This window comes from Achroia grisella, unplaced genomic scaffold, assembly GCF_030625045.1.
Source record: "Achroia grisella isolate CSIRO2021 unplaced genomic scaffold, CSIRO_AGI_Agris_v1 utg642, whole genome shotgun sequence".
In the NCBI taxonomy this organism is placed as follows: Eukaryota; Metazoa; Arthropoda; class Insecta; order Lepidoptera; family Pyralidae; genus Achroia; species Achroia grisella.
Window position 1 is genome coordinate 3,036,644 of NW_026712979.1, and position 23,969 is coordinate 3,060,612.

General features: G+C 32.2%; 4 protein-coding genes across 4 annotated transcripts; 1 reads left to right on the plus strand and 3 right to left on the minus strand.

Annotated features, from left to right (window-relative positions):
• Nucleotides 1–331: 331 nt before the first annotated feature.
• On the plus strand, nt 332–7,775 carry LOC131849442 (N-acetylgalactosaminyltransferase 7). Its single transcript, XM_059199520.1, has 6 exons — nt 332–645; nt 1,635–1,794; nt 2,863–3,034; nt 4,152–5,088; nt 5,649–5,799; nt 7,460–7,775. The coding sequence occupies exons 1-6, from the start codon at nt 453–455 to the stop codon at nt 7,608–7,610; spliced, it is 1,764 nt and encodes a 587-aa protein (XP_059055503.1). The 5' UTR covers nt 332–452; the 3' UTR covers nt 7,611–7,775.
• A 4,545-nt stretch (nt 7,776–12,320) lies between these two features.
• LOC131849419 (tubulin-specific chaperone C) lies at nt 12,321–15,258 on the minus strand. Its single transcript, XM_059199497.1, has 3 exons — nt 15,157–15,258; nt 13,874–13,967; nt 12,321–13,814 (listed from the first exon to the last, which is right to left on the minus strand). Exons 1-3 carry the CDS (start codon nt 15,256–15,258, stop codon nt 12,841–12,843), a joined length of 1,170 nt encoding a protein of 389 aa, XP_059055480.1. The 3' UTR covers nt 12,321–12,840.
• Nucleotides 15,259–15,268: 10 nt separating this feature from the next.
• On the minus strand, nt 15,269–16,179 carry LOC131849418 (protein CEBPZOS). Its single transcript, XM_059199496.1, has 2 exons — nt 15,915–16,179; nt 15,269–15,399 (listed from the first exon to the last, which is right to left on the minus strand). Exons 1-2 carry the CDS (start codon nt 16,042–16,044, stop codon nt 15,269–15,271), a joined length of 261 nt encoding a protein of 86 aa, XP_059055479.1. The 5' UTR covers nt 16,045–16,179.
• A 386-nt stretch (nt 16,180–16,565) lies between these two features.
• LOC131849417 (spondin-2-like) lies at nt 16,566–23,332 on the minus strand. The gene is made up of 11 exons (XM_059199495.1): nt 23,181–23,332; nt 22,195–22,371; nt 21,485–21,699; nt 20,800–20,991; nt 20,368–20,574; nt 19,804–20,055; nt 19,321–19,477; nt 18,354–18,441; nt 17,499–17,661; nt 16,904–17,000; nt 16,566–16,734 (listed from the first exon to the last, which is right to left on the minus strand). The coding sequence occupies exons 1-11, from the start codon at nt 23,200–23,202 to the stop codon at nt 16,664–16,666; spliced, it is 1,641 nt and encodes a 546-aa protein (XP_059055478.1). The 5' UTR covers nt 23,203–23,332; the 3' UTR covers nt 16,566–16,663.
• Between the last annotated feature and the right edge of the window lie 637 nt (nt 23,333–23,969).

Sequence of the window (23,969 nt, forward strand, 5' to 3'; positions counted from 1 at the left end):
CAGCGCAAACCAAACACTTTACTGACAACAATCCATATAAAGTAAATTTTCAAACCATTACATTCTCTGACACTAATTTGATTTGAATTTGGTAAGATTTTACTATATTATGCTATATTTAAAAACTTATGACAATCGAGTCTAAATAATAATTTGAATTAAACGACACAAGAGATCGATAGAAACTGACAACTACCGAGGCTTCTTTTATTGACATTAATTACAGTCACTGTCAGTTAAACACCAGTAACGTCATTCGGTCTCTCAGTCAAACAGTCACAACTGAACTGACGTACGAATATACGGCAATCGGCAATTCGTCACCATTCGCCAATCAAGATTCATTTTCTCTCCTTACTCTAGATGCAATTTACTTTTGTATACGTATGATCTTTTGAAATAACAATAATAATTTATTATTGTATAAAATAAATAATAAGACTTCGCATAAAATGAGAATAACAAATGTGAGACGCGGCAGAATGATCCGTTTAGTTTCAATTTGTGGTATCCTAATACTTTTGATTTACGCTGTTCACAAGTGGTCTAGTGAAAATTTGAGTGATAGCGACGAACCTGTACTTTCTGAAGCAGAAGTTGGCTATTATAAGTTCCATCGTGATGTATACCCAACATTAAAAACAGGTAAATAAAATAAGTACATACTTCATTATCATACATTAAATTGCTACAGTTATTGTGTACAGTTATTCGGCCTATTCCGCCGGTGTATTGTTTCCAAGCTTTGTTTTTGTTGCCTGTGTGAACGATACACAATATTCAGCTTTAAATCAACATTTTTAATTGATCATTATACCCTGCATGTTTGTTTGATAAGCTGATTTGCTTCACTGGTGCAATTTAAACAAAAGTTTACGTGTCCTTTACGCTTGTGTTTACGTGCCTTTTAAATAGGTGTAGGCCTTATCAACACAAATTACGTTAAACCCGTACTACCAATAAAACAAGTACAGTACTACCAATAAAGGTAAATTGTATATACTGTATATGCAATTTTCCTTTAGCATATATTTTATTAAAGAAAAAAAGGTGATAACAAGTAGGTCTAGTGACCTTTATAGTAGAAGCCAAAATTATTTCAAATAAAGATAAATGATGGACATTAATACATAAAAACCTTTTTATTCATCACATTTAATAATTTATATTGTAATTTGTGTTTTGAATGCATAATTGTTCAAAGTGATATAATACACCTAAATATTTTATTTATAATTTTGCCAATCCATAATTATGATGATTATTTTTTATAATGTTATTTTAACAATTGAAGAAATTTCATATATTATTATAACATAGATGCTTTATTCATAATGGAAACTGATGTATTTATTGAAGAGAATCCCATTTATTATATTCATCAACCCATAAAATAACTAACACTGTTTGAAATATATGGCATTACTTAAACTTTATTCCTGTCTTATGTCTGATGTCCTCACCAAAAATCTGGTACAACCTAGCTAAACTACTGTATATACTGAATGGGAGTCACTTCTAGTGTTCCTACAGTAGGTTTATCTTAGCAATTACTAAGAATATTTATTCTACACCTTATGAAGTAATGCAACTTATTTAAATTTGTTTTATTTAGTAAGCAAATTATATTTCAGAGTTGGGCAACTTTGAACCCAAGGATAAGAAGATAACAAAGGGCCCTGGTGAAGAGGGCAAGCCTTACCATATGTCTCAGGATAGAGCCAATGACATAGCAGAATCTGAGAGTGAATATGGCATGAACATTGCTGCCTCTGATGATATTTCCATGAATAGGTATTTAAAATATCATATTAATCCTGACATTTATGTATTACACTGTAACATTAGGTTTAATTATGTAAACAAGTAATAATAATTTATTGCAATCTTAGGTTGTGTTACATAGTTAAGTTGTACATAACTGTGAAAATACATTTAAACATACATGTATAATTGTGCCACCTGAACTAGTAAAGAATTATATGGTGCATTATTTTCTAAACAAGGCAAATATTATTAATTAATCTCTTAAGGATATTTATTTATTTATTATATTATATTTTAAAATCTATATAAACACATGTAAAAGTGTAAAATTTATGTAAAAGTTTTTTTTTATTATTAATTCTTGTAATCTGTCATAGCAGTCATACAAGCACTTGCTATGTGAGATGTATGTATTATATATATCATTTTTACACTAATTTATCCAGGATTTTAAAGATAGAATCATGTTGTTTACTTGTGACATAATAAAAATTGAACAATTGAAGCCTTTAGTAACAGTTTACCTAGGTTGTTTGATGAATAGTTTTCTATACTAAGTGTTCACTATACATATACTCTATATAAGAAATAATGCCATAGTACATAAAAAATTAATTATCTAATATATGCACCAAAATAGTTTATACTGAATTGATTATTTGGCGTTAGTATAAGCTTACTAATATTATAAACGCGATATTATGTGAGTATAAATGGGTGGATGTTTGTTTGTTACTCTTTCACGCAAAAACTACTGAACCGATTTTGATGAAACTACTTATACAACAGAATTCCATATTGGCAATAATTTAAAAAGATATTACGTATTTTGGGCGAAATATAATAAATGTCATGATAAGTGTGATGTAGACGAAGTTACGCGGATAAGCTAGTAATGTATAAATACAGTTCACATTATATTGTTTCTTAATGATAATATATTATCTGATTACCTAATCTTACCCAAAAACTAAAACACTTCTTACGAAACAAGCTACTTGGCCCTGAAATAGACGAGAGAGAGACTTATCTCTACACCTAATTCTTAAATGGCCACAGCTTTAGCAGATAAAAATAAGTACAGCGTATTCACAGGACGATTCCAGACACTCGATTAGATGAATGTAAATACTGGCATTACCCAAAGGACCTTCCAAGTACTTCCGTAATTATTGTCTTCCACAATGAGGGCTTCACTGTTCTAATGAGAACAGTGCACACCGTCATCGACAGGTCACCTCCAAATGTACTTCACGAAATAGTGTTGGTGAGTAATATACACAATTATACAGTAAACATATAACAAATGTTAATTGGGAATGACACTAATAAAGCTACACTTCAGACGTTAGAACATCGACGGAAAAAGGCCAGTCTGTCGGTATTTTTTATGAGACACTTAGGCGAGTGCGCTCAGGATCTGTATAATTTGATCTTCCCTTTTTATCACCGATCTGCACGAACACTAGGACTTCATCCGTATGTCGTGGAAATTCCACATATTCGCACTGAGCAGTTCGCGTAATTTTTAATTCGCACAGCCAAAGAGTGGGATACACTTCCAGCTTTCGTTTTCCCAAAGAAATATAATTCAAACGTCTTCAATACAGTAGTGATTTAATTTCTTCTACATATTACATATTAGGTCTATTCTAGGTCTCGCCATCATTTTCCACCAGTTGAGTTTAGACCCAACGCAAACACATTTATAATGTAAAAAAAAACTGGTTGCATCTATTAAAATTACTTACAACTACGGAGTTTGAAACTGTATTAATTGACAGAGTTGTTGTTTGTGTTTGTCATTTAAGCAGAGCCTCTTTATAAATGTAATCAAAAATTAATGTATCTTTGTTACACTTGCTTCGACTTCCATGATGCAGGTATAGTAGTAGCCTAGTGTGGAGTCATAGATAAAATGTTACTTAAGTTTTCCAAAATAAATGTTATTGTTATTCTTAAATAAGACGGTGATAGTTTTCACACGCTCAGTGCCGCATACCCGAAAGCTGGAACGTGTGAAAAATTATGCGCCATTGGGTACCCAGTAATTGAATCATTAATTAAATACTATTTTATATAGCATATCTAGTTTCTAACTAGCTCCTCTTTAATGGAAACCCGATAACGAACCTTTGTCGAAATACTACGTTAAGCACTGCCTATATCTATCCCCCTTTGAGATCAGCAGTATTATTATTGGCTTGTAAGTTTTATTATTTTTAAACAATTGTTTGTTAAAATAGTGAATAAAATCTTAAAAACATATGTATTTTTCATTTATCATATAGAATTATGATAAAAAATCATAACTGAATACTTTCTTTAAAAAGTACATAAACTATACACCTGTGTAAAAAAAACTTTTAAACTTGTTTATGCAGGTGGATGATTTCTCTGATAAAGACAATTTAAAGAGCAACCTAGACAATTATATAAAACGGTGGAAGGGTAAAGTAAGACTGATTAGAAATACGCAGAGAGAAGGACTAATTCGGACCAGGTCTAGAGGTGCTCAAGAGGCAACCGGTGAAGTTATTGTGTTCCTAGATGCACATTGTGAGGTCAATGTCAACTGGCTGCCTCCATTACTGGCGCCTATTTACAGAGACTACAGAGTTATGACGGTGCCCGTCATCGACGGCATCGATCATAGAACTTTCGAGTATCGTCCAGTGTACCAACACGGTGCGAACTATAGAGGAATATTTGAATGGGGAATGTTGTATAAAGAAAATGAAGTTCCCGATCGGGAAAACGCCCGGCACAAGCACAAATCGGAGCCGTACAAAAGTCCTACGCACGCTGGAGGTTTATTTGCTATAAATAGACGTTATTTCTTAGAGATAGGAGCCTACGATCCAGGTCTACTGGTGTGGGGTGGAGAGAATTTCGAGTTGAGCTTTAAGATATGGCAATGTGGGGGTAGTATTGAATGGGTGCCTTGCTCAAGAGTTGGACACGTGTATAGAGCGTTCATGCCGTACTCCTTCGGGAACCTAGCGAAGAACCGCAAAGGTTCTCTCATTACAATAAATTACAAGAGAGTCATCGAGACTTGGTTCGACGCGGAACACAAAGAATACTTCTATACTAGAGAACCTATGGCGAGATTTTTGGATATGGGAGATATAAGTGAGCAAATCGCCTTGAAGAATAAATTGAAATGCAAAGACTTTTCTTGGTTCATGGATAATGTGGCTTATGATGTTTATGATAAATTCCCCAAGTTGCCAAAGAATGTTCATTGGGGTATGGTTAAGAATAAGGCCACAGGTGTATGCCTGGACACGATGGGGAAGGCTGCTCCAGCTTATATTGGTAAGATAACTCTCTGTATTAATTCGTTTGTTATAATGAAGATATCTCTATAATATTAGAACTCTTGTCTTTAAGATCTAAAGTTTTACTTCATATAGTCAGTACAAGTACACCACTTTACTTCGTATAGTCACGTTTTCGATTCCTCGCACGATACAAACATTTGTATTCGTGAATATTATTGTTTGTATTGGTCTGGGTGTGTTGTATGTATATTATGTATGTCTTTACAAAAATATGTATTAAGTATTTGTATCACTTGTAATAATAACCTCTGCTTAGCTTCAGACTAAATGACACTCATGTAAATTGTCCAGTGATATTATTTATTTCTTGTGAATTAATAAAGATTTTGAAAATTTTTATTTTTGCAAATGCTCTCATTTTGAAATTCTGTATTATATAACGGGATATTTAATCTGAATATGAATTTTCAGAGGTCCGTTACATGTCCGTTCGACGTTATAAACGGGTATTGCGTGCGCGAAAGTAATTTAAATATAACTACGATTTCCACAGATTGTTTTTATTAGTCCTAAGATACGTTTTATTGTATAAAGGTACTTCAACGTGTCACGGCGCTGGAAACAGCCAACTGTTCAGACTTAATGAAGCTGGACAGTTAGGGGTGGGTGAACGTTGCGTCGAAGCTGACGCCGAGAATGTGAAGCAAGCCATATGTAGGCTAGGAACTGTGGATGGACCTTGGAGGTAATGTTATATTATTATAATCTTTATTCTAATAATCTTAATGTAGGAAATGAAATGGTTTTTATATATATTTGTTAGCACTTTTGAAGTCACAAATATTTTACTGCTATCTTATACTTATTTAGTACTACCTCTTATTCACGAGGGGAAAGGGGATTCTTAGTAACGTGGACTAATGACTCCATTACTAGCAATGAACCATGTCAGGTTGGCGGTTCCCCCTGGAAACCATCATGATAAATTCCTGGTGAATTTGTCACGATGGGCTAACCCACCTGACCGCATGTTCATCTTATCATCCCCCATTGGTGCCCCGCCAGCGTAAACCGTTAGCGCAGGCGGGTGCACCATTCCATTATCACCCATAACCTCTTATTCACTGACTCTTCACAAGAAGAACTAGAAAGAGAGATTGAGAAAACATGTGTGGTTGTTCTTTTAAATCAATATCGTTCAGCATGACATATTTAAGATTTCGTGTTACAAACTGCTAATTCCTGGTTATATACATATAATAATAATGATACTTAATCGATACGATATTTGTGCAGACGTAGTCGTGGGCAACAGCTATTAACAAAATAAAATTAATTGGTTACGTAATTTACATAATGTTCCCAACAATTAAAGCATTTAATAATACTAGTGGTCGCCCAGTGATGGAAATTAATTATAATTAATTAAAGTTATAAGTTTGAACATTACTAATAATTTGCGGTTTTATTGTCAAAGACTCGCTTCACGACTTAATCTGAAGATTACTTTGTTAACAGCAAAGAAACAAGATAATTGTAAAAACCGCAAATAGAGGTTCTATTTGCGGATTTGACAATTAACAGTATTGACATTATTTGATATGGATGTTTTGTTATTAGTCGTGTAATAGAATGATAGTGTGTGTGTTTTTTTAAAGATTAATTGTATTTTTAAAGCATAATTTAAAAAAAAACTGCATTTCACGACTCTTTTTACGGCCGCGGTGGTCTAGTGGTTTAGCACAGCGCCTTACTTCCGACGGTCGCGGGTTCGATTCCTCGCACAGTGCAATCATTTGTGTTCATGAGTATGATTGTTTGTGTCGGTCTGGGTGTTTTCTATACATATTATGTATTTATTAACAAAAAAAAAACTATGTATTTATATCAGATGTTTAATACCCATAACACAAGCTCTGCTTAGCTTAGGACTCCCCCTCTGATCGATCCCCCATCCAATTCAAACGGGGATCCAAATTACTACGGCCTGAGCCAAGGTTCGAACCCCCTAGTGGTACCTTCAAACTAAAGTCGTATCTGTCAGGCAGGAGCTGGCCTTCAGCCGTCCATAAGTCCTTCCGCGGGTTTAGAGTGCCATCTGCTCTCGCCCCCTAACGTCCGGTGTAGCTGTAAAGGCCAGCTGCGGCGAACTGCATTAGAGTAGGCCGAAAAAAAAAAACTTAGGACTAAATGGCGTTGTGTGAATTGTCCAGAGATATTATTATTACTTCTCTATATAAACTATATGTATGCAAAATTTTATACTCCTCCGTTCTCGCAATTTTCGTGAAAAGGGGTACAAAGTTTTTGATGCATAACGTCCGGTGAAGCTGTAAAGGCCAGCTACGGCCAACAGCATTCGAATAGTCCGATAAAAAAAAAGCATATTAATATTATGATTTCAGATATGAGGCTGAGCATAATCAACTCATACACCGGCTGCACAGTTACTGTCTCACCCTGCAGCCGCACTCGCAGACCCTGGGCCTGGCCCCGTGTGACCCCAACAACACGTACCAGCAGTGGACCATATCACATAAGAAACCTAATTGGTGAGAGTGGCTTCACATATAGTTGGTGGCTTATTTGTAAGATATACAATTCGGTAGTTAGTGATTCGAACATTCGGAGTCCTTTATTGACAATTTATATTTAAAAATTACCTATTCCTTATGTCTCTGTGATAGCAGATGTTACGAAAATAAGATATTTCTTTCTTCTTTTATTCGCAAATGATAATCTTAGAAAATAATTTTATAAGGTACAGTGCATAAAGATATATTTGAGAAAAAGGCAGAATTGTCGTATATTGTAAAACCTAACTAAAAAGAAAAAAATCATTCCCTTATTTTAAAAAATCTGAAACTATATTATATTATTTTAAAAAATCATAATAATTACTAATATTTATCGATACAGCAATGAGGAAACAATTCTCAAACTTCTATTGTCATCTTTTTATAAATAATTATATAAGTTATAAATTTTTAAAACAGTTGAGACTGATGTAACAGATCCAAAAAACTGTTTTAAAAAGTTGGTTGGGTTTAGTTTAGTTTAGTTGGGTTTTAAAATTACGACAATTCCGCTTTCTTCCATTGATATCGGAATCGCTCAAAAATACTTTCTACACTAAAGCAGCAGGAGCTAACGAGGCTGAGATTATAGTTATCCACACAAATACTCATTTTAGCTAGACATACAATTTTATGTTTTGAGATTGCCATAAAATATATCGTTAAAAAATATATTTCCACTTTCTTTTTAGCCAAATCTGTATTGATTTGTTTTCAGACCGCGATAAAATATATCTAAAATATTTACTCATTTTGCCTTTTTTACATCTAGATACTATATTGGTAATTTTGCGATTTAACCAATTTGACCATTTCAGTAGCAAACTTATATTTGCAATTGTCAAATAGTTCATAAACATAAATCTATTAATTATAATAATTTCCAAATACAATTCAACCAAAATTAAATTCTTAAAAGTAGTAGAACAAATCATACTATGGATAATAAATTTGGAATGTATCTAAAACAAAATTAGTGAAACAGAAGACACTCACATATTGTTAGAATAGGTCGGACTCTTCGTGCCCCGACTTTCGTTTGATTGGGGCATTATCAAAGATGGCGGGGCGTAGCAACTAACGCGCAATTCAACGGGAGTCATCCGAACGGTTCCCGAAGTCTTAGCGCCCGTATAGAAATAAATATCGGTAGATTATGATGTTTTCTCACTTTAGGTGACATATCAATAAATTTAAACCATGCGAAGTGCCTTATTTTCGTAATTTACTGTTCGTTTCGTTAAGCTCAACTACAAGCCATAATAATGTTAGTAATCGGCTATTTTTGTACTTAAACCTCTACACATTCCTATAAATTGAGAATTATTAGACTCTCAATTAGATGTTGAATAATTAAAAATGGAAACATTTTTATAACGCAATAATGTTTTGGAACTTGCATAATTTGTATACTAATAAAAAATATACACATTTTTCACCCAATATTTAATTATATGTTTAATTAGAACATTAATTTATAGTTTAAATGAATATTGAAATTGTATATTTTGTTCTAAATGTAAAAAATATTAATACTACTTGTCTCAAATTGCAATATTTCTCATTGAGGGATTAGCTAGAGAAGTCAGTTGTGTATCGGAACGAAAGGAATCTACTCTCTAATTATTTATTAGGTGAGCGGTTAATTGTAGTTCATTTATAAATACTTAATACATATTACAAAAATGTATAAATAGCTTGTAAAATATAGATACACTATATTAAATTTCCCTAACAAACTTTTATCAAATTATGGAATTGTATATTGTGTTAAACCACACAATTATTCAATTAGGAACTGACAAATTTTTCCTCGTTTGTCACAAAAGTGTGTAGAATTAGTCAAAAGTATTATGTTTTATATATTTTATATTGTATTACCATTAAATGGACAGCATAATATAGACGTAACAAAAATATCAGTACTTCCGATTTTTTATTCAAATTAGTACTCGGCATGTTTTGTGTGGGAGTAGCACGTAGGCGTTTGTATGATCGTAGTATAGAAATAATTGTGCACAATAAACATGCGAATTTTATTATTTGTAAATGGCTAACTAAACTATACAGTCATATATACCAAGTCAAAAGCCAATAGAATACTCACGAACTCCATGAAAGTAAATATTTATACTGAAAATAAATATTGATTTGCATTGATTACGTACCGGCAGTTTGTAAAAATTGCCGGTTATCTAAAATTTATTTCGTCGTTTTGTTTCAATTAATAACTGGCTTTCGGTTTAGTATTTTACAACTAACCTTTTATATTTTAAATAGGAAGCAACACTTATATATATATCTTTATACTATATTATATTATTAGCTGACCGCTGCGCAATTTCGCTACATTTCATTTTCTCCATTTCTGTAATGTATACCATTATTGCTCCGCTCCTATTGCTCATAGCGTGATGTTATATATCTATCAATCTCAATAATTGGGTGATCATATATAAAAGTCAAAGAATTTACAAAAATTGTAACTTTATAATCTATATATTTAAAACCCAATTTCCCTTGGTCACGGCATCACGCGTGAACGACTGGACAAAATTAAGATCAAGTCAGGAGAAAATTAAGATAATATAAAAGAAAAGATAGGTTTTGTGTAACATTGGAAAAATTAATATGATCGATAAGTTTTCTTTAATCTTTGTATATTATGTACAACGCGCATAGTTAAGACAGACATCTGTCAGGTCAGCTAGTAAATGATTAGTCTATTATTTGGTAAATAGCAGCCAGCCATTAGTATATATTTTCATAATTATAACATGATAATGCTCACTTGCCAGAGACTTACATTTTGCATTTAAAGTATTAAAATTAAGTTTAGAAACAATTTTTGAAATTACAATATTTGATACAATAAATTCTGGATTGTCATGAAATAAATTGTGTTTAATTGTCTATTTATTTTTACAAAATTGATTTATAGAATAAGTAACTTATGTATTAATGATTAGGAATATGTTTTATTCAATGTTTATTTCTTTGGAGAGCCATTACAAAATGTATCTCCTTAATTTGGAACGAAATAACTTTTAACTGTTCTATTCTTCCTCTCTACTCTGTTTTTTTTTTATTTAAAAGTGTACTTTATTGTTTTTTTATTTTTGTAATTCGATCCTAATATGTCATTCGACAATGAAAAATTTGATTTATTGTTGTATATTATATGTCTATTTCGTTAGTGTAAAATATATTGTAATATGTCAATTTTAATAATTTTTAATAATAATATGTATTAAATTGCTCATTCGGTTTGTAAAGGTCACAAATTGTGATAAATCTAATATGTTTGTACTGTTATTATTCTGTGCATTATAGCATGAGGGAGGTGATAAATACATAAATCTAAGACATAAGTTTTCTATGAACGTTGCATCTGCATCCAATAAAAAAATTCAACGTCCAAAATTTACGGAATTTGGTACTAACAATGAGGTTCTAGTATTCGTTCAGGGGACTAAATATTGTTTTTTTCTCATTTTGAGATATCATTATCAAAATTAAAATAATTTATTTATATAAGAATTTTTTTACTACTATGCCTGCCGTCCAGTTCGGCTAATTATTGCTGAAAAAAAAATACCAACAAACTCAATTAGTACATTATATAAAAAATAAAAAAAAATTTTAACCTTTTATTGTTCGGATTTTTCTATCTCAGGGAAAGGCTAAAGGATCAGATCATACCAGCCATTGTTGTCGGAAACATTGTATTATGTTAGTATACACCTTTCATATTCGAATTTTGTCATCAGATGATAACAACGTAATTTATGTTTTTAAACATGTCTCCATTACACCACATGTGTCAATACACTATTGTTTAAAATATAATGAGAATTGGATTATTGTTATTCAAACACAGCTGTTTCACTTTTATGAAACATGTTATAGCTACTTCAATTAATATAGGACCTGTGTAAACTAAAGACGGAGAGTACTTTTTTGTTCGTCGTAAAATCAAACCAGATAGCAAATTTCTTTACCATAATAATTATTTTATTATTCAAACCTTAACCAAGTTGTTCTGAGGCTTAATTATGTAATACTGTTACTAACAATTCTTATTTATAACTGATTAAAGTTACACACTGAGACGCAGTTGCACGCTAATTAGTAACGTTTTCAATTGGTAGCTGTAAAATGTTTGCTAGTTAGTAAGTAATGTACTTCTATGAAAGGTAAAGTAACAAACAAACCGACTGTCGCATTTATAATATTCGTATGGATATAGTAATTTACACTATGGGTCGTTTAATTTTCTTCAAACCTTTCCCCTCAAACTTGTAATTCATTAATTATGAAATTCAGCAACCTATATTGTGTAATATATTGGCATAATATCTATGTACGAGTTACAATCGAATTTTAAATGAATTATGTATTTACTAAAATTATAAAATAAAACAAAATATGTATTGATTTCTAGAAATCTATCTTTTTTTTGTTTTTAATAACTTGCTTTTATATATTAGAAATAAATTATTACTGTTGAATTGTTTTTTTTATTCCTTAGCAATTAATACAAATATAAGCTGTATTTCATCATCAGATACAGTTCGTGACAAACAAGAATACCAGTTTTAGACTTTATCTACAAGTAGCCCTGTATGTTAGAACCTGCTCCATCTAGATATTTCAGAATAAATAAGACGAGAATCATTTATAAAATATTTTATTACAATATAATAAATGCTAAAGTATTCTAAGCAGTTACCGTTGTTATAGTTTAACAATAACATATTACATGTTCACTAGTGCATTTTGAGTTAAATATCTATTTTATAGAATTATTATTTTAATCGAGATTGCACAAATGTTTTAACTACATCTTTATACACATTGCGTAATTAAGTTTTATCATTAATGTTGTATAATGTAAACATTTTTATTGTTATATTAGAAGGCAAGGTTACTTGTCAGTAATGAAAAATTAGAATGCTAAATAAATTACAATTATTTGCTTGAAATTCAAGCATATGATTCTTCCCGCGTATAATTTCTTCATATCAATATTTTCAGATATTTCAATTGATACATGTATAATTGTCTCCAATATTCATTACTATTTAATTAATAAAATTATCACATACTAAATTCCAGACAATTTTAATCACTTCTCATAAAAATATGGGTATTCAGTAACGATTATATTTCTTGAGCCTAATGTTTACATTTTTATGTGTACATTTATATTACGATGGCACCTTTACCCACAAGTCATTCCAATTAGTTATTCTCTGCGTAGGCTCCAATGTTGACCAATTAGGTGAAGGTATATCAGGAGCGAGCCAATTAAAGTCATCGAGACTGTTCCAATTATTGACATTTTTATCTAAAGACGACATATTGAAGTGTTTTTCCAAATCTTGATAATACAAGTTGTATGGGGCAGTCCTAATTTCTATACAGTCTTCAACAATACCTTTACTAGTCACATGTAAGTAAATGTCACATTTACTAGAGGTGTGCATTCTTAGTTGTTGACACGCTGTAACTATCTTGCAGCGAGTACACTTCTCAACAAAGACAGATGATGTGACTGGTCCAGTTAAAATAACACAATTATCTAAATTTGTCAAATGTAAAGTCCCCATAACCCCCTTGAGACCGATGGTACAATTTTTCAAGTTGCGTAAGGCTACGTCCCTCTGATAGAGCTCATTATTCTCCAACATTAGCACTGCATTCTCTTTGGAATCAAACCCAAAAAGTTTGTCATCCCACTTGTTGCTATCTGTTTTTCCAGCTCCATCATTTTCATCCAAAGAACTCTGCTTTTCACTGTGCGATTTTGGTAGTTTTTTTCTTGTGAAGCCGAATTTCTTACGTGGTACATACCTGTCTTCCAATTCGTAACATTTGGTTTGTAAGTTCTGAACAATTCCTAAATACTTTCTCATATTGAACTCTTTAAGGAAAAATGATGATGTGACCACATATTTCTGTAAATCATTCACTTCTCTTTTGATATTGTCAAAATGGGACGGGAGCGTACTTATTTCTAAAGTTGGTACTTGGGTGAGTAAATCTTCAATAAACTCAGATTTAATTTTGAAAGCTCCAGAAAAATAATCCTCATTTTCATTACTAACATTTACCTCTTCCCTTGCTCTGTGTGCCTTTTGAATCTTTTCTAATCTCTGTGCATCTCTTTTACATAATCTTTCTAATATACTGTTTTTATCACTCATTTTCCTCCTTTCAATAATCCTTCTATCTTCTTGTTTAATTCTGAATTCTGATTGGTAGCTTCTTGCAAAATAGTTATTGTATCACGGGAAAACTTTCTAGTGTCTGTGTGTTTTGAACCTTCGTCAAACTGTAAAGAGTAGAAAAGATCAATAAATATTTTAAGGTCCATAAAATTTGTATACAATAAATGATGACATAAATGATAAACAGTTACAAAATGGATCAAACCATGATGATATTAAGATGAGAATTTAACCAAAACAAAAATGTATATAATATCTATTATTATATTAAATATCACAGAATGATTTAGTGTACCAATGCAGTAGTTCTAGGGTATTATGCAAGACCAAACAATTATGCACTAAAAACAAGTTATAGACAAAACACAAAGCATGCCACATGATTAGTTCCGCAATATAAAATTCTAACATTTCTTAATGAATTTTTTTATTTCATTTTCCTAATATAAATTTGATTGTTTAATAGTTCAAATATGAAGCAAAACGTTCTAATACCAATAATATAATATTATGTATCTAGAGGTCCCTAATGTAGAACAAAATTAGTATTAATATTTGAGTCTGTGAGAACCTAAGAGATAGAGAATAAAATAAGTTACCTATCAGTAAACTATTTATAAAACATAAATAAATGTTTACATTAAGTCTAATTTAATCTTTTATTAAGGAAGCACAGTGTGTCATTTTATAAATGTATAATTCATCCACACTTTGTAGATTTCCTTGTAAACTAAACGATCAAAATCAATTTGCCCCATCATAAATTGCATCATGGAACACTTAAATCTACATATACAATCTTTAAAAAACTGTCAATTGGATTCTATTATGAAATAATTTCATTGAAAACTTAAAATACTCAAACTAAGATGACAAAATTATTTAGTTAAAAATAATACTGTTTATGTCCATAAAATTCTTATTTAAGATGTATCCATAGTTTATCCTAAGAAAATTTTAATTATAGTAACAATATTACAGAACTGGCATTAATTTTTGTTTACAATTAATTATATTAATTTGGAATATAATTACTAATATTTGATATCGATGGAAGTTTAAAATAAATATTACTATTATATTTAATAAGCAAACAAAAGTAAAAGAGTTGAACTTCTTTACATAATATTTACTGGAACAGAGATATGAAGTGTGTTGTTACTCAGATTAGTAAAATTATGATTTAAGTTTGTTTCCTTTAAATGCTCTATTTCAACTATAACTTTAATGAAGCCCAGGAGACATCCCAATTGAAAACCACTACATATACAAAAACCAAATTCTTATAATGACCTTTTTGAGGAGTTCATCATCAGGTTTGACCACCTTGTACAGTGCTAAACCGAGGCCTCCAAATGTAAACACCCAAAACGCAGCCCTAATAGTAACGCTCATCTCACCAGGATTATATTTTGCCTTCGTTACTCCAAACTTGCTTATCTAGATCTCGGGTTTTATGTCCGCCAATTCTCTCGCCGAGTTGATAGTAGCCTTCTAATACCCAGCTGTGATTCTGGTACATATACAGACGAAACGCTGAAAAAAATATAATTTTGTAATTATAGTGACATCTTGCAGACCTAGTAAGCCATAAGCTTCAAATCAAGAATATCAAAATTTTAGAAATTAGACTATAAAGATAAAATTTTGGAGTAGTTTTTCCAAAGTTTGTAATTATTAAACTAAACCAATTACAAATTGTACTAGGTGTGTCATATAACAACAATTTCCTTTTTTTATATAACTCGAACGACAAACAAGCTAACGGCCCACATGATCGTAAGTAGCAATACACGATATGCATATACCTACATGAACAGCACCATAGATATCACGTTGCAATTTGAAGCATGAACTGTATAATTAAACTATTATGATACATATCATAATAGTTTAGTAAAATTGTATGATAGAAATAAGTCTATCACATGTTCAAGGGAAAAATTACGTAAAACTCATTCAGTAGATTGCCGGCAGTAAATGCGCGTTTTCGTTCAAACTTCGATCGATCACACAAGGAATGATTTGACATAAATCTATAGTAAACTCACCTCTATCAGTGTTAAGTTTATAATAAACACCGTATGAAACTGCAAATCCTAAGGCTTCCGCGAAGAATATAGCTTTCAATGAGGTCCCGATGAAACGCTTATAAGCAGGTTTCGGAGTTTTTGTTAGCATAATATATGTTGGCTGGAAATGGAGACTTAATTTTGAGATGTAATAATTAACATCCCAAATAAAATATGAAAAAAAAGGTAATGGATTCTATATTTCAAGTAATTTCGACCGTATTTGTCGTGGTGACGTCACAAAAAGCACAGACTTTACAAACTGACAGCAAAAAGGTACTTCAGTCAGAATGTCATTTAAATGACAATCAACACGAGAACACTTGGCTATGGTACGTAGGCAAAGGATGTACTTGTGTACAGCTATGTCCTAAATCACATCGCACCTGCCACAACCATGATTTACCTTTAACTTTACCTTTTACTTTAAATATGTACGTACTTATATTGCTACCATATTCATAAAATATTTAGTAAACAGAAATAAAACTATAAAATAACAATATATACTTTTATTAACTAGGTATAAAACTAATACTTAAAATAATAGATGGGCATTACTTATTAAAATATGAGTTACTTTTTATCGGATTAAGGTTCAATGGTTGTACACCATTGAACCTTTTTTTGTAAACGGCTTATACAATATACGTCTAGCGAAGATAATAATTTTATGTTGGGTTTCAGATCATACGAGCGTAAATTTGAATATATAAAACTATGACTTGTTATTTTTTCTCCCAACGTGACGGATTTTCCCAAATTCTAGACAATGCTTCAGCTTCAACATCCGGTGCTTCTGTAATATTAAATATAATATTTTAATATAATATTGGTACTACACACTATGGGTGCTAAGTATAATTATTATATATAGGTATCGAGTTAAAACGTCGTTTGCATTGGCACCTTAGTCTCCTCTATTTAGCCGCATATATAGCGTGCAACATAAATTAATAAGTAAATACCTGTTTCGTCTTCTACACAGTCTTCTTCACACTCTTGAAAATCATCTGTAGGTTCCCCCTGACATTCATGTGGTATTTCGTTAGGTTTGCTAGAACCCTAAAATGTAAGAACATAATGTTAAAATAAAGATCTGGGAATATATCACGAATAATCTCTTATTTGTTGCATAAATAAATATTTAATTGGATCAAATGTAAAAACAAAAAATACTTCTTAGTGGAATCGAAGTTCAAAGTACAGTGAAGTAAAGGTATAGAATATGTAACCTTCTTTTATGGTCACAATGCTTAGAAGCAGTCACTTTTTTTCAGAGGAGTTCGCCTATTTTTAAGGTGATTTAATACTCCCTATAAATAGTGGATTTATTTCATGGTAGTGGCCAGCTCCGTTTTGTCCCAGTGCTGATAAGTGATATTCTCATATTTTGTAGATAGTTTAGACAAAGTTTTGCCTTCTTTCATATAAAATGTATTTATGTTCATCTAGTTGACGCTCCTTATCAATGAAACGATAGAATGAATGATGAAATGAATTAATGACGTAATATTTTTGCCCCTTTACCACTCGGAGAAACTATATTATATACATATTAACCGGTGTATGTTTCTTCACGCCATCAATCAAATTGTATCGGAATCGCGATTGAAATCCAGTTCTCTTGCCATCGACACACTGCCCTTCGCATGGCTTCCATTCTTCCCAAGTTGTCATTGGACATTTTTCTGACGAGTCTGGATCTGGGGTGACTGGTTCCTCACTGAAAGACAAAATTAATATTAAGCAATATTCTTTTTCCATACTTTTTGTATCTACTATAATTTTTTTCACAATGTATAGAACAATATATGTTGCGAATAATTTCTGTTACATGTTTAAGTGGTAGCTTTGCCATGAAAGCATGAAAATAAATGTAAGTACATATACTTTTTATATATGTACGTAACGGGCTTGCTTATAATCTAGCTATGTTTTTGGGGTAGCAATAGTCACTTATCCCGATTACTAAAATTGTGTGTCATAACTAATAAGGTCTTACAGTCACAACAACAATTAAATCAATTCAAATCAAAGATCATTATGTCATCAACTACTAGTATCCTATAAACTTAGATATATCATTTGTACACCATTACGTATTCGTCTATTAACAAATATGCTCAATTATTCATTTAGGATATTATAGCCAAAAAATATTACAAAAAGAATTATGTTAATATTTTGTAATATTTTTGTCTACAGTCCAGTTCAGCACCTATACAGATCGAATCCTTCATAGGATTAGGTACATTGGTGTAAGCAACTCTTAATAGTGGATTTCTTCTTTTTTTTAATTTTACCTATCAGTTAATAATGTGTTATTTTACGAATTCGTATTTTCATTTAATCAATTACTCATAATACCATAAATGAATTTGAAATAGAGTGTAAGGTATAAGAACTGTAACGCACCTCTTAGGCGTAGTAGGCGGTGGTGGCCTTTCCCCGATAGAATCTTCATCGGGTAGGTTCTCATCAGGTTCCCTTTCGTCTTGATCATCTAAAAAAATTTAATTTATATTGATATTTATTTTGTATAAAGCTAAAAGTTTGATTATTTAGTTGAAAGTATTAATAATTTAAAAATACTAGTTTGAATTAAGAAATCCTTTAAATATTGGATAGCCCATTAATTGATGAAGGTTACGATCAATACGAGCAGAGCATCGATTAAAAATGTTGGAAAAATAGAGAAAATGTGACGCAGATGAAGTTGTTGTCTATGTGTAAAGTCTGTCAGTCTGGTAATTAACAGATATACCTTAGCTACCTGCTTACCATAAGATGGTATTTTTATGCAAAAAAAGAAGAATTTTACTCATTTTTAAGACAACTTTTAGTAAACATGTGGACATGAATTGATTGAAAAATAGTTTGCATTTATCTTATCTGTGGTATGCATAAAACATATACTTAAATTTAAAAAAAATCCCTACTAATAAGACCTTTTAACTATTTAAGTGGTCGAATTTCGTGTATAAATTCGCCATTAATGTAAATCTTATTATACAATCATCATCATCATCATTTCAGCCCGGAAGACATCCACTGCTGAACAAATGTCTCGCCCAAAAATCTCCACGACGATCGGTCCTGCGTTGCTCGCATCCAACGCCTTCTAGCAACAGATCATCGGCCCATCTTGCCGGAGACCTTCCTACGCTGCGTCTTCCGGTTCGCGATCGCTACTCGAGGACAACACTGCCCCAACGGCCATCTGTCCTACTATGTGCACTGCCCATTGCCACTTCGGTTTCGCAATTCTTCGGGCTACGTTGGTCACTCGGTTCCTCTACGGATATCCATTTCTACGATCTCGCATAGAAACTCTAAGGATTATAATACAATATAACTTATTATAGTTTACTTAATTACCAACCAGTTGCTGCAATAGTTGCGGAAGTACATCTGGGCGTGCTATACGTCCGTATCAGGTCGAACCTCAGTCTGGCCATTGGTTTCATTTGCTCCTTAGGCACACCTTTTATTGGCAACGACGATATCGGCTGTGGCGGTGAAGTTTCTTCATTTGGCGACTGTTTTAAAATATAATTATCAAGTAATCCATTAACATATAATATATCACATTAACATATATTCAAGAAAATCTAAAAACTTAAAGGATACTCAGGGTCCAGTTCTCACATGCCACTCCCGTTGTATATATGTAATATAGGATATATTGACCGAGAGAGGCCTTCGCCCTAGAAACCATCATGATAAATTCCTGGTGAATTTGTCACGAAGGCCTAAATAACGATGGCCATCGGAGGTAAAGCGGTGTGCTAAACCCCAAGACCAGGCTGGCAAAGTAAACCTAAGTGTGAGTATTAATTTAGTTACATATTTATTCAGTAGATACCTCAAAAGTCTGCCCGCTGTCCGTTCCAGCATCCATCGGGTAAAGGTTTAAAATGGCTATCTTCGTCCACTGCCCTTTACTTTCACATAACTCCATGTTGGATACTCCTAAGAACCAATCCGGGGATGGTAAGATAGCAGTGGATAACGACACCAAATGGTGTTCAGGACTAGTCCGGAAACTGGCGACGGTTCTGTCGATGGTTGTTCGTGGACTGGTTGCCTTAATGATGGTCCGGACATTTGTACCAAGCTGTACGGGAAGAAGGAAATACTAAATAACTTTGCTGTTTAGAGAACACTAAGCTGACCCGCGCATCGTCGTCTACAGCACTCTTGACATTCACCATTATATTTCGCCACATTTACATAATATCTTTTTTAAGTATAGCCTGTGTTACTCTGATGTTATATTACTGTAATGTTTCTTCAAAATCATTTGCGTAGTTTTTGTGTGAAAAAGAAATAAAGCTTAAAATTTAATTCAATTGAAATTGATATTGTTCTAATTTTTCTTTTTTACACAAAATATACTAAAGAACAATATATATTGTGAGGTACATACCTCTTCCTGAATGTCAATTTCAAATTGGGTAGTATTCCCTTGTTCAGCCAACATTTTGAGGCCTGCACTTGCATCCGCATTATTTTTATACAGAATAAAATATGAGTTATGTGAAGCTCCCACCAAGTCGCTGAAACGAGCGAGACCTCTCGTCTCTGGGAACATTTGAGGATGCGTGTTGAAAGTCCATAAGCCTTCAAAAGTTACCTGAATAAATAAATTATCATTCATTAAATAAAAAAAAAATACGACAGTCATATAGCGATCTAGTGGTCTAGGTCTAATTATAGGTTTTAACTTATTGTATAATTTAGCATACGCTAAGAAATGAAATAATTACCCGCTACATTATATTAAACGAGAAATAGAAATAGAAAGTACAAGGACAACTGCGAACAGGTCAATGGAAGACAACAATATATGATGATATACCTGGTACCTGGCCTCCTCACATGCTTGACAGTTCTCATTTTCCATCGGCTGCATGTCTTCTGCTTTGCGTCTATCTTCACATACTCTTTTTGAGAGTGGACCTTCAAAGCTGTACCACACATCAGGCTTTACAGCCACCACCGCGAATATAGTGACACATTTGTTGCCTTTATATGGAGCTATCCAAAGTGCCTGTAATGAATATGACACAAATATCTTTTATCTTTTAATATCTTATTACTAAGATCCTAGTCAATAGGGCGTTAACCCTATTGACCTATCCACAATGGGCTAATTGACATGACTTCATCCTCACTCTCTTATACTTTAATGGTGGGGCCATCAGGACATTCCTATCAGTCATGAACGTAATTCCTGCGTCGTAATCTTTCATATAGAAGCATATTTTTTGTTCTTTGAATACACTATATGCACAATAAAACTTAAAAAAGACGAGCTTCATGCTATGTGATATTATCTACTAGCTAACATTTTTTAGCTTTGAGATCAAAAGATCCGGCTACGGCTATAGTATGTATATAGACCCTAGAATTTTTTTTCTCTTCAAAATTGAATTTGAAGCAAATCTACCGAATGAAAAAACAGATTTGCGAACAAGCTGCATGACATTTACGAATGTGATATAGAATACAGTTAAGTCCAATCGCCAGTTCGTGAAACTTACCTCAACGAATGTTTTAGGCATAACATCTGTTTCTATAACAGTGTTATTGCATTTGGGATGAACTTTCGAGGCGTCGTCATCACGCGAAGGTATCAACTGACCAGGATGTAAATGCTTGGGTTTCCGAGGGTTTCTTTCATTGACATCTGTGTCCTCTCGGACAGATATAGTAAAACCCATAAATGTTGATGTATTGTCTCGGGAGTATAAACGAACTGTAATGTTTCATACAATAAATCATGTTGCTATTATCGGTTTAGATAATAACCAGTAAAATGATATTATTATGTCTTTATAATAATCCGGCTCGATTTCTAAAAAATGAATTGTGTTTAGAGTGAATTGAAGAGAAATTCTAAGATAGTATCTTACAATTTCTGAGAGAGTACTCTCATATCATTGCAATATATTGACTATTGTTTAAAACTGAAAAAGGTAAATAAACGCGGAAATACATACAGACTAATGTTCGTAATGTCACAGGCTCCTAATAGAATACTTATTTCATAACCTTCTGAAATGTCTCAGCTATCAATCACACTAATTACAGAATAATAAATTAAAAATTTCTCGTGGTTTCGCGAGTAAAATTCGAAATTCAATGTACGGACTAGCACTGCAGATTATGATATGAATGACAAGGATGATTATGAAACCACAATGTAACCGAGCCAGGAGAAGTTTCGTTATGTGGTACTAAATGAATTTACCTTTGTACTCCCTATTTGGTATGTACAAGTCGCCAAACGTATCCACGACATCGATGAAAAATCTGTTGTCGGGTGGTAAAGGTGCAGTTTTGGAGCCCAAAGGTCGTCGATCGCAAAGTTCGTCATTACCACGTGTGATTCTTAGTAGCAATAAAATACATAATACCTCGTAGATACCTAGATGAATTATAAGGAAAAATATAACATTGAACAAAATATTATGTGCTGCAGATCAAATGATGTCGATTGTTTTATTACAAAAGTTCAGTAGGAGTGGTAAAAGTCATAATCTGAACTATTTACAACATAAACTGTACCATTTCGATTGTTATAAATATACATTAAAAATGTAACCCGCCCCATGTTCGCTCGGATGCTCATAATATTAGGAGTTTTTAATGTTATTTGAAACCTTTCAAACAGTGAAAGTTTTATGAGGAGAATGTTCAAATTTTGGATTTCCAAAGGTCAACCGCGTGGAGGTTGATCTGACATGACATATTCTTAGCAATAGGACCATTACACATTATCTATACTAAAAATATATCACGCCAGATAGGTTGTAGATAGTTCCTGGTGAATTTAACAGATTCATTCTGCCCTGATGTTCCCCCATCCAACTATCGAGCGCAGCGAGTGCGACAATAAGCACAATAAAAAAATTCTTAAATCGGTGCTGTGGTTGAATTTCCTCGTAACATAATCTAATCTCTCGCTATTTATCTTACTAATATTAAAAACGCGAGAGTTTGTGGGTATGGATGAATAGATGGACGTATAGATGTTTGTTACTCCCTCACGCAAAATCTACAGAACGGATTTTAATGAAACTTTACAATAATATAGCTCACACGTCAGAATATGGATATAACAAATGGGCTATAAATATCACGTAAGTGAAACCGCGGGAACACTTTTATAATATTAGTATGAATCTAAATTACGACTATTAAACTAAAACCATAAAACTCAATTACGTAACTTACCAAAATAACGATCAGCAATCATTTGTATGTACTTCTATATATGTGTATGGACTTCTATGTGTATGTATGTACTGCTATAATAACAAAATAGTATCAACGTTGTCACAAACAGGTCAATCTACGCATCTAGTAAGCAGATGCGTCTCAATTGAGGTTCGCAGACTAACTGCTTCATTAACAATTATATAGTGTAATGTCACACTTGTAAATTGCATCCAATTTTGACCAATTTACTGCGGGAAGCACATATTTTTTGCCAAGCAAAAAAGTACTTTCGGCCACGATATTAATAAATTACCGAAAATTGCTGTCGTTTCATTATTCACATATTTTAAAATACTAGCGACAAATCTTTGAATTTCTCGGCTTGTTCTATACTATACTATACATGTATTATTTATATAAACTATCCTCTTGAATCACTGATCTATTGCTGAAAACTGCAATAAATCCGTTGCGTAATTTAAAAAATATAAGCGAACAGACTGCGGCGACGACTTTGTTTTATATTGTGTTAAGATATTGTTTATATCCAAAATATTATCAAACTGTATTTTAAAGTTATATATATAATATATATTTGTAGCTTTTGCTACAAACTTAAAAAACAAATAATAGGCCCTCTACAGAACTTTCTTGAGTAGCGGTGGCAATCTCGCGAAATGATTATATTTTATTCATATGCACATTTTGTTCCTTTATTCGTTATATTAATATTCAAAAGTAGAAAATTAAATACACAATATAATAAAAAACTATTTATTATATTAAAAGTATTACTATTGAAAA